Consider the following 12,359-nt stretch of genomic DNA (forward strand, 5'->3'; position numbering starts at 1 on the left):
TGTAGGTAGATGGAAAAGTTATAAAACAGATGTCAGAATATAAGCTATTAGAAGGAGAAAAGAGTACTAGATAAATACCCTTCCAATGTCTTCATTGAGAAAGACAACATTTAAGGAGAAAAGTTAGGAATTTCTGGTGAAATATTTGCCTAACATGCATGAGGCTCTAGATTGGGTTCTAAACACACACAAACATATATTTACTACACTTGTTCCCACATGCATGCTCATACATACTCTTTCATACACACACACACACACACTCACACACAGCTGTGATATTTAAGATCTGAAAGAAACATTGGGTAGGTGTTTTCTCGTTCTCTGAGAAAAGAGTGACAGCCCAGAGGGAATGCCTACCTCAGAGCCTGAGCTGACTACACCCAGCACAATCAAGAGAACAGAAGGAAGGTCAGAGTTGTTAAAACTGAATGTGTCATGAGGTCTCTCCAGACAGACAGACAGACAGACAGACAGACAGACAGACAGGATCTTAGATCATCTCAGAGCTGTCTGGCTTGTTTTCTACAATAACTAGAATATTTTGTGTTAGTGCTGATTAATTCAGTAATACTATCCTCATCGATCTGTGGACTCTTGAAATTTAGCTGGCTTGACCATGGAACTAAATACTGCTTAACTTTAATTCATTTAAATTCACCACATGACTAGTGTCTATTAAGGGAATAGGCCAGTGTATGGATGATGGATTTACTTTGTGTGATATGGGAAGTGCAATGTAGTAGTATGATCTCTCGTGGGTTCTAGTTTGCTAGGGTACCCATATTACCAATAAATTGGAGAAGGAGAACAAGTCAGTAGCATGGAGACCAATATTTCTGGGATGATGGATGTGGAGCTAGGTCCATACTTGTAAAAGTAAAAATTGTGTTATGAATAGTTTGTATTTTAAGATTGTGTGTGTGTGTGTGTGTGCAGTACATGGATGCCTAGGGTCTATGAATGACAAAAGAGGGCAACAGATCCCCTGGGAGAAGTAAAATCCACAATAGATCTTACTAAGCATTGTTATGGATGTGATGAGAGTTAGATGTCCATCATAGCAGATGTCTATCCATTTATTATATAGATGGTGATGGGAGTTAGATGTCCATCATAGCAGATGTCTATCCATTTATTATATAGATGGTGATGGGAGTTAGATGTCCATCATAGCAGATGTCTATCCATTTATTATATAGATGATGGTGGGAGTTAGATGTCCATCATAGCAGATGTCTATCCATTTATTACAAAGCAGTATTTTCATAAGAGCAGAGGAGAAGGTAGATATGGGAAAGACAGGAGTACTTGAATATGATTATGTTAACTGTGCCAACAGCTTAAATGTTTGTTTATTCTAGAGAGCTATATGTCCAAGAACTCTGAAGATGATGAGCTAACAAAAGAATCAAAGAGATCTGTTCGAAAACGGGGCCGAAGCACAGATGAATATTCAGAAGCAGATGAGGATGATGAAGAGGAAGGCAAACCATCCCGCAAGCGGCTACACCGGATTGAGACGGATGAGGAGAGCTGTGACAATGCTCATGGGGATGCAGACCAGCCTGCCCGTGACAGCCAGCCCAGTGTCCTGCCCTCAGAGCAAGAGAACAACAAGAAGCCGTACCGGATAGAGAGTGATGAGGAAGAGGACTTCGAAAACGTGGGCAAAGTAGGGAGCCCGTTGGACTACAGCCTAGTGGACTTGCCTTCCACCAATGGACAGAGCCCTGGCAAGGCCATTGAGAACTTGATCGGCAAAGCAACTGAAAAGTCCCAGACCCCCAAGGACAATGGCACAGCCAGTGCAAGTCTAGCCCCCAATGGGACAAGTGGTGGACAGGAGGTGGGGGCACCAGAGGAAGATGAAGACGAGCTTTTGCGAGTGACTGACCTTGTTGATTATGTCTGTAACAGTGAACAGTTATAAGACTTCTTTCCATTTTTGTGCTAATTTATTCCACGGTAGCTCTCACACCAGCGGGCCAGTTAGTAAAGTTCTTTAATTTTTCCTAGAAAACTCCACTACAGAACGACTTTTTAGAAGAAAAATTTCAACAAATCTTGAAGTCTTTCTGGGAAGTGACCAGTTTTGAACTTTGAAGATTAATAATTGCTGTAAATTCCTTTTGATTTTCTTTTTCCAAGTTCATGGTCCTTGGTAATTTCATTCATGGGAAAAAATCTTATTATAATAACAACAAAGATTTGTATATTTTTGACTTTATATTTCCTGAGCTCTCCTGACTTTGTGAAAAGGGTGGATATGAATGCATTCCAAATCTGTGAGGGCCCAAAACAGAATTTAGGGTGGGAGAAAGCACTTGTGCTTTAGCTTTTCATATTAAATATATATTCTATTTAAACACTCATGGCATAGGTGATGATTAACGAACTGTTTAAAAGTTCATGTCTGTACTGTTGCAGTTTGAGTATTGTAGATAACATCACACATACATCACTTAGTAATAGCTTTTGTGACATCAGTTGGTTTACTATTGGAGTTACCACACTTTAAATAAAAAAGAGACCCTGGAAGCACCATCATTAAAAATCATCTGGAAAGCATTTGTATAGTAAAATGTGTAATGAAGCTTTGATGACCAGATTGTGCTAACAGAATCTTTTCAATAGCTTTTAAGCTGTTGTAATAAATTAGATGGCCTCTACATACTGGGCCAGGTGGGCAGTTAGTGAAATGAGTGGTCTGTTTCTAAAATCCAGGTACACTATAAACTTGCCAGTAGTGTTAACTCTTCAGGCCACATGGTTTTCATCATCTGAGATGCCATTGAATCTAATATATCACATTTGAAGACTGAGAAGGGATTTTCAGGTGAATTTTAACTGGTTTATTCTTGCCCTTATTATCTACTTCAAATTGAAGTCTACAAACAAAGCAGTTCCTTTGGGAGGTTTGAGTTTTGAGTTTAAGCATGTGTATGGTGTGTGATTTGTATGATTTGTGTGTGTGTGTGTGTGTGTGTGTGTGTGTGTGTGTGTGTGTGTGTGTGTTGGAATTTTCTATCTGCCTGGATATATTAGCAGGGTTTGAATGTAGTTTTGGCCTTTGGCCAGTATATACTTCTATTAAAATCCATTAATAGTCACACAACCAACAGAAATTGAATGAAAACCGCTGATTTACTTAATAAGTATAATTTCCATTTTAAACATCTCAACACTTTAAGGATAAGCCCTTTGCTTCAAGAGTAAGCGGTTTTTAATCAATGTAACATAGCTGACACTAAAATATGAACTTCTATCTTAGTTTCTGTTACAGTTGTGAAGTTTTAGGCGCAGCCCTGACCCTGTACAGCTGTAGCATTTGTGACTCGCCTTGCTTGGCACATCCTGAAGCCTTCAGCATTGCTTCAGTGAGTGCTTTTGCCCTGTTTTCTGTTTCAGTGTTGTCTGTTGCCGGCAACAGACATGCTGTATCTGCTGCTGGCTTAAGGAATTTCACTTTTCCCCTCAGATTAAGCATTATATGTAGTCAATGTACAGTAAACCACTTCTTTTTTTTTTCCCTATTATTGAAAGCTGGCATTAGACTTGTGTCATAAAGGCCTCTGAACTCTATGTTCCTACTTTCTGTTCCTTAACAGAACACTATTAAGTCTTATCTCCTAGTCTTTAAATTTTAGTGCTGATTTTTCTTTTCAGTTATTTGATTTTGGTTTCACTTTAGTTCCATAGAACTTGAGTGTTACTGTTTGCTTTGATTGTAGCAGTGAACTTATATTTCTGTAACAATAGAACAATGAAAGCAGCCTAAAAAAAAAAAGGATGTAGCAGCCCCAGCTGTGGTTTCATCTCGAGACAATGTTGTGCTGGAAGGACAGGGCCGGCTTACATTCACAGGCAGTGAAGGACTAAAAAATGAACCACAATTGCATGTATAACTTCCTTTCTAGCTGTTGTGTTACTTGAAAATCAGCTAAGAATAAAGTTTTTAACTGTCTAGAACAGACAGGCAGAAGGATTCCTACTACTGTGTGGTAAGTGGTTCCTGCTACCCCAGTCTCGGAAGGTTTCAGTCCTGCAACCAGGTAAAGCACTGTGGTGTAGAAAATCTCCCATGTGCCTGTCTCTACCTCTGCACACGCCAGCTCTTGCATCCACCTGTCAGTTCTATTCATCATTTACACAGATGATTAGAAGCAGTAAATGGGTAGCTAACTCAGCAGCATGCAGAATGTGAAGTAACCTCTTAATCTTCTGCCATGGAAAACCCACAGCAATTTTTACTGTAAAGACTGAAAATTCCACTGAGCAAATGTCCCACTGACTTGGGTTTCAAAACCACTTGTGCTACCTGATCCTTACTAAACTTGAGTGTCAACTTCATAATGAGTGTCTCCCTTATAACTTTACATTCTCATTATATCAACTGGTTATAAAGAGTAATCCAGGCAGCTAATATATACCAATTCTTAGAATCCAGCTACTTCTGCTTGGCTTTTTGTTGTTTCTGTTCATGCTGGAGATGGAATCCAGGGCCTCATGCATACTGGGTAAGTGTTTTAACACTGGGCTAGAACTCTTGCCCTGCTGTCTCTCAAAAATACTCACTTGGAAGATATTCCCAATGAGGTTTCTGTTGCTGCTGTCAAAATAAATGTTCTGTATCAAAAATTCTGATAAAACTACTAAGAACTGGAGGATAGAAAGGAAAACAGTCATGTAGACTATCTTCAATCCTTGATAGATTCAGACTTATAATAGTTTTAGAATGTCTCCTTTAATAACTTCAGTGACCCCCTCCTACCTTTTGAAATACAAACATTGAACTTGTATCAAAGGGCTCCCTGTGTCTACAGCATATGCATTAAAGGGAGATACAGTGTAGTAGTAGTCAAAGTGTTTAGTTTGCGATTTCAGTGAAGTTTGAGAGCTAGACAGATTTTTACAGTTCCAGAGCTTAGAATTAAAATAGTATATGATAATGACTCAGACTGGTTTGTACATGTGTGGTGATACTGTTTATTGTAGAACATTACTGCATAGTCATGTGTTTTCAACAATACACATGACACACTGAGGTTGTTTCCTTGACATCTTTTTCCAGTTGGTCAAGGTTGCAGATTTAGAGGATAAAAAGTTGCATTAAGAATGAATTCATGTTTACTGGTAACTCATTTTTTAAAAAGTGATCTGCCAAAGAACCAAGAACTTCAGATACTAATGAAATTGTTGTGGAGAGAAAGATTTTTAAAAGGATGTTATTACTTTTTACTTTCTAGTTGATAGAACTTATCCTACATAATAAACATTGAAGCAAAGTGCATATATTAAGAAAAAATGTGGACACTTACTTGTTTGTTTAAATAGAGAGTTAAAATCATGGAGAATGTGTCAGTAGTTTTTAAGTGGGGTGAGTGGAATTCCCTTTTGTGACAAGAATACCCATTTAGCCTCATTGGTAGGCATGAGGTGTTAGCCCTCAGTAGTTCTTCTGCCAGAAGACAGAAAGCACTGAACAGATCTTTAACTCTTAGAAAATGCTGTGACTCCACTGCCAGTTGCCACAGCAGAGCAGGTCTTTAGTTAGGGTGGTGTCTTATCTTTAGAACAGATTTTTCTTACAAAGAAATGTGTACATACACACATTCTGGATAACTGCTAGAATGCTGAATTCATCATGAACTAATTAAGGTACTAAAAGTAAAAGGCAAATGTGATGAAATTATGATTCAACTATACAAGGTTTAAAGAAAAAACAGTTTTTCTTGATGGTTTGACATTCTCAAAACATTTCTGGTTCTCTTAAGAAGCAGAGAATGCCAAGACCACATGTATGCTGTAATCTACATAGTCCTTGTCTGTTAATATGATCCATTAGTGAACTCTCAGAATAAAATTCATTTGTTTTATCTGCCATTCCCACAGAAACCCTGGAAGTGGCAAGCAAGCTAGCTGTAGTTTTATTTCCTTACCGTTTTTATCCTGATCCTGAACGAAAACCCTTTGCTAGCATCCAGTTTTAGTCTGGATTATTGTGTTATGCTTCCACTTAATTTCAGAATATTTTGCTCCAACCTAAATGAGATAACTTTTTTTTTTGAGTGCCAAGGTTTACTAGATAACTGCATAACACTGAGGACAAGTCATTTCCATGTAAACAGTCAAAAGCCAAAATAAGGTGGCCTTGGTATCGGACCACGTTAGGTTGTACACTCAGCCCTTGTTGCTCATACAGACCCTCTCAGAAGTTGATTAGAACAGAGGTCCCTGAAGTTTTCTACTCCTGGTCATGTACACAGCTCCCTGCCCCATCACACGTTTATACCACTTTGCTCTGGTAGACTGTTCTGGCACACTCGCAGTAGGGGTTTTGGTTCGTGGAGGTCTTAGCAATGTTTTAGATCCTCTATCTCATACACTAGGTATGTGATAGGATGTAACAGATGAGTCGGGATTTATTAAGCTCTAGATATTTTGAATGAGAAAAAATAAGGAACTATATTTGTGGGGGGTTTTTGTTTTTTGCGTTTTGTTTTTTGCCAAACTGGCACAAGCTAGAAAATGTGCAAAGGACTGAATAACCTCCCTGTTCTTTTTGCCACTGGATGATATAAGAAAGAGCTTGTTTAACTATATATTTTCTTGACTTTTCATCAGTTTCAAAAGGAGTTTAACTTAAGCATTTGGAGTTTGTTTGATCTGTATTTATTGCATCCTGGTCACTGGCCAGGAGCCTGCATGTTATGTTTATGAACAGCTCGAACACAGCCATGTGAAACTTAATGGCTCAAGATCTTCTAAATAATTTAACTTATTTTGTACGTTGCAAAAAAGGAAAAAAAAAGTTTATTTTGCTTGAGAGTCACATTTTTTTATAACTGTACAGCTTTTAAGGGATGGGAGGTGGGGAAATACCCTGAAATAGGATGTAGATTTTTACAGTTGTGTTTATGCTAGAACATCTATGGGAGCATTATGTAATTAAACCTCAAATTGTTTAAAACCTTGTGCCATGGTCTTCTTCGTTCTATTGCCCTTTAGCAGAGTTGGTGCATGTTAATACTGCACAGCTGTGTGGACAAGCCTTGAGATTAGATTAATACCTGTTTCCAAAGCCTTCATACCATTGCATGAATTACCTCCCTACACACACATACATACAGAAACATGCACACTCGTGTGAGCACACACACACACCCAGAGATACAGTTCCTGTTAGTGTAAATGCGTCTTCAGGATCAGTATAACTTAACATACAGACCCTGGCAATCAGCAGCAGCATTCTTTCCGTGCATGACTTTGTGGTGCTGTCTAGGGTGTTAACTGATGTTGGTGTGTTTTGTTCTCTTATCAAAATAGCTTCTTGGTCATAGTGTCTGGATAATACCTTGCCCAAAATTCCCATTGGGTTTCATGTGCACTTTAAGAAGGGATGTCCTGTGTTGAGATAGAGATGGGAATGGGGCAAGGCTAGTTTCTTATGTGTAAAGAGAAGGAAAAACTAGAATTGTTGACCGTTCTGTAGACTTACCTAACGCCACACAAATAACTTGCTGAAACTTGGCAGGAAAGGAAATCACATTAACCTTTCTTTCCCTCCTTATTTAGTAATTTTGTAATCTGTTAGAACTACTGCTGTGGGTAGTCTTCCCTGGTACATTTTCCCATGCTATAGCTGCACCTTTTTAAATGTCAGTACTTCCCCCCCAACCCCCGCTATCTGGTAATTTTACCATTCTGATTTACTACCTGGATAGCACAACTGTATTAAATTTATCTAAATATGTCAATTTCTAAGTAACCTTCATCTGCTGGCAACTAGTTTGGGACATAATTTTCTTTGCTATTTTTATCTATTTTGAAGCTTAGGGACCATGAGTTTTAATGTGAAGAGTATAAATTCCAGCTAAGGGTTTGTAAATTGTCTTATTTTTAGAATCTCATTTCAATTTTAAAGTAGTAACTAAGTTCCAGGCAGCACCTAATCAGAACATGTCCTGGGTTTTAAGATGTGTTTATTTGGAATACTTTATTTTCCCTATGCATAAAAGAAAAATATTGCTGGAATAGTTCTCCAACTATTGTTTTTAGATGAGAGCTGAAGCAGAGGCTTCAGACTAGCAATCAAAGTAACTCTTAAGGTAATTAGGATCATGCTGTTAGTCACAGAGACATTGGAGTGCGCTGTCACATAATAATGTAGTGCTGCATGTGTGAACGAGGTGCACAGGGATCAGCAAAGGTGACTCTGATAACACAAGTGACGCTTGTGTATGGAAAGCATGGCAGGTCCTGATTGCTTCAAGCTTCAGGAGTGTTAGAACTGTAGTTCATAGTTGTTTAAATACAATATTTCTTGTAACAACCAAAATACATTGTGGCTGGTGCCAATATTTTTGTTAATGAAATGTTGAATGTTACATTACAGTCTGATCAGAATTCTCAGTGTAATAAGCCAGGCCTAAGCTATTTTATAGCTATTGGCCTAACTGTGTAACTTTTTTTTTCAAAATGTTTTATTATAATACTTGTCATTTCTTTCACTTAATATATGTTAATTGTCATAATAAAAAGTTTAAATAAGTCGATGTATTTAGCATTGTGTTTGAAAACATAGTTTATGTTACATTTTGTGGTTTTATAGAAAGCTTAGAATTTTCAATAACTGGTTTGTAAAAGGTTAAGATGTTCTGTATCACCCAGGAATAGACTGTTATTTCATGATCTAGAAAGCAAATTTGTAAGTAGATCAACTTCCTCAGAATAGTTTTTAGGCCTAAAAACTATTCAGTCAGCTGGGTATAAACATACACAAGAGCACTAGTCTCGGGTTTTGTCACTTACCCTCTGGAGAGCTGACAAATTAGAGCCCAGGCCCGTGTTCCAAACAGCCCTCTGCGGACACAACTACACTACAAGTCAGCAACATAGGCAAAGATTTTTTGTTTCTTTCGTGTGTGTGTCTGTGTGTCTGTGTATGTTTATGGAATGGATGCTGTTTTTTGGTCTGTCAGTGTTTATGAGCAACTTGAGATTTTTATAACAATCAGCTAAGAAATGACAGTGTCATGACAGGCTTAACTGTTTTTTTTTAAATCTTTTCTAAAAATCTTTTTGTATATGGGTACTTTATTTGCAGGTATGCCTGTTTAACGATATACATGCATGGTATCCTTGGAGGTCATTAAAGGGCAGAAGGTCCCCTAAACTGGACAGTTGTGAGCCACCAAGTGGGTGCTGGGAATTGAGCCCTGGTCCTTTGAAAAATTGGCTTGTACGCTTAATTGTAAGCTTAATTGCTTTCCAAACCTCAGCCCTAACAATTTAAAAGTCTTAGCTGAGCATGGGGCTAGAATATAGCTGTCAACTTTTATCTTAGATTAAGAGACTTGAGGATGGTTCGTTTTAAAAACTAAGATTTGATGCATTAAATGGTGATCAGTTAGTCGATGTGGAATTACAGTAAAACTATTTTAGTGAAATTAAATACTAGATGTTAGAACCCTTCTGGATGAGATAAATCCTTGTAATTCTGACTGAATGAGCTCAAGGTTACTCAGTTTAAAGAACACTAATTGGATGTGACCTAGTATATACAACATTAGTGCATACAGTTACCTCCTATAGGAAAAGTTAGCTAAAATCTATAAGACAATGGTGTGGTATAGGCCACCTTCCCTGTCCAGTAACTCTTGCTCATTTCAGAGCCACTTGACCCAGTTTCCATCTTTCTGGCCTGACCCCAAGAAGACTGTGCAGCAGCACCTCTGTCTCTGACATGGTAGCTTTCCTATTGCCTTTGGGCCTTTCTCCTTTTAGTTCTCTTTGTCTCTGATCTCCATAATGCTCTTTGTTGAAACATGAAAAAGCTGGGTATGTATAGGAGGAGCTAAGGTGGGAGGAGGAAGGAGAGGAAGAGGAGGAGCAAGAAGGAAGAGGAGGAGCTAAGGGTGAAACTGAGAATGAGAGAGGGTGACTTGGAGGCTGATGTTTGATTGTCTGTAGCAGTCAAAGGTAGTTGGTATATCTAGGTTGGGTATTGGGTTACACCTCTGATTGTAAGGGCATCTTGTTATTGATCATTACTAAATATATAAGCCTTTGGATAACTAAGCATTAGAGTCTCATTTGTACTGAGCCCATATGGTTGGCAGGATGGTCTGGGCAATGCCCAGCCTTGCAGAGACAGCCATGACAGAGCTATCTCCCACACTGGTGTCTTGTGGGTGGCAGGGCTGGTGTTTCTGGCTGGCCGTTTCTAGCTGTGGCGCATATGCGGCCTATGGCCATGCAACATGGCGGCTGAGCTAGGGAGAGCCACCGCAGCTTAGACAGTCAGCTTTACTAGCAGCCGCTTTTTAAATATTTACTCACAGGTATGTTCTCATTTAATCTTTCTAATTATTTCTTACTTGACTTTTGAGTGTTTAAAATGAACAGGCCATGGAATTATTAAACTGTATTTAAAAGTTCTTACAAAAATGTCACTAGTTTCTAAGAGAAATTCCAAGAAGCCAATGTTCTGTGGCAACAACTGAATTCCACCATCAGAAACTGTTACAGAAAGCTGACACAACAGGAGAGAACACACACACACACACACACACACACACACACACACACTTTGGTTCTTTGATTTACTATTGAAAGCCTGTTTTGTCTGTTCATTTACATTTTATTTTCTAGTGGGGCACCTGAAGTTGTACTATGACCTCTCCAAATAAAAGATTTTATTCTACTATAGGGGCCAAAAATAAACATAATAATGATAAAACCTCATTAGAACATGTGCCTAAGTTCTAATAATGGTAATTCTGATTCATTAAGAATTGGTTTATAAGCCTAACTGTTACTGTTACCAAAACACAGGAACTTTTATAACCTCTTTACAGGGCTCTGTCAATTGTTTCTACTGGTTTACATTAAAATGCTGGAGTCTCAATAAAAGGATAGGAATAGTTACCAGGAAATGGTGGTTCACTGTAATAACAGCACTCAGGAGACAGAGGCAGGAGAATCAAAAGTAGGAGGCCAGCCTGGGCTACACAATAAGTGCTAGAAGTCTTAAGCAAATACCTTTTCCTAATCTTTAATTTTAGCTTTAAATACACATAACAGCTACCCTGCCTCCCCTCACAAAATTACTCTCAGCAGTAAAGGAGAGAATGGGTGACAAAATCATTCTTTAAAAAGTTCAAGAGAAGGTGTACTAAGTGCCTACTCTACATTATTCACAGGGATTGATACAAGAAACAGAAAATTCAAAGCTTCCTCTGTCAGTGCTTGATGCTGGTCTGTTGTTTGACTCATTGGCTTAGCTGCCACCTCTGAGCCTGGCAGTAAGTGCTTGAAGGGGTCTTTCTCACAGCTAAAATCTTTCTTCACTTATCACCTTGTATAAAATGTTTTGCCATTGGGGCTCTGTAGACTAAGATAAATTGATAGATTATTATACTAGTTTTAGCCAGTTTTCTCTGTAATACATGGGGACTCCATTTCTGAGAAAAGCACTATTGGTTTGTTTCACCAAATAAATGTCTTAGAGAAAGTCTCAGATTAATTAGATTCATAGGCTTTTTTTTTTTTTTTTTTTTTTTTTTTTTTGTACTGGGGATTCAACCCAGGCCTCACACATGCTAATCCAGCTCTCTGCCTGAATTCTATCTGCTACCCTTGGGACCCACCTTGAAAACCTCTTTCTGAAATCTTCAACTTAGAAAGCACATGTGTTCACCTACTCAACTTTTTAAACGGGAAATTTAGAAATGATATTTAACCTCTCTTCTTTGTCTATCCTTGTCTTCACCTTCACAGACTCTTCCTCTCAATCTATATTGATGAGTGTTTGAGTGTTTTAACCTTCAGAGAGTTCTAGAATCTTTCCTCATCACCATCTTCATTCCACTCCCACTGTCTCATTCCTGTTTAGTGGACCTGTCTCCTAGTCTCACTAACAAACTAGCCAAATTTAAAAACTTTCCTCTTCTGGAGTCTGTGGACACCTGCACTCACATGTACACAGAGTTAAAAAAAAATTGTAAGGAAAAAAAATCTAAAGATTCCTCTGTTGAGAAGATTCCAAAAAGAAAATATAGAGGAGGAAGAGGGAAGGGAGAGGAAAGAAGAGGAGGAAAAAGAGGAGAGGGGGAAAGACAAAACTCCCATCACATTCTGCACGTTATGTTATCCAGCCTAAACAGCCCTAGCCCCACAGACGTTACAGTTCTACAGCCAAAAACAGTGGAGTCTAGAGGTCAGTCTTGGAGATTCCATCCACCAAGTCATTACCAAACTCTAACTTCTGAGTTTAATGCCTCAGGTCTCGTCTAAGATGGGTCAGAAATAAAATATGTGTTCGTGTTGTTTATCATGAAGAAAAAAATGAGTTG

At 38.4% G+C, this 12,359-nt stretch overlaps 1 protein-coding gene across 1 annotated transcript in view; it reads left to right on the forward strand.

Annotated features, from left to right (window-relative positions):
- Rsf1 (remodeling and spacing factor 1) overlaps nt 1-8,558 on the forward strand; it is a 114,550-nt gene extending 105,992 nt beyond the window's left edge. The window contains exon 16 of the mRNA XM_034486516.2: nt 1,365-8,558. Coding sequence (XP_034342407.1) covers nt 1,365-1,933 — 569 coding nt within the window. The 3' untranslated portion in view covers nt 1,934-8,558. The remainder of the gene's footprint in view (nt 1-1,364) is intronic.
- The last annotated feature ends 3,801 nt before the right edge of the window (nt 8,559-12,359 follow it).

Source organism: Arvicanthis niloticus, chromosome 1, assembly GCF_011762505.2.
Source record: "Arvicanthis niloticus isolate mArvNil1 chromosome 1, mArvNil1.pat.X, whole genome shotgun sequence".
Lineage (NCBI taxonomy): Eukaryota > Metazoa > Chordata > Mammalia > Rodentia > Muridae > Arvicanthis > Arvicanthis niloticus.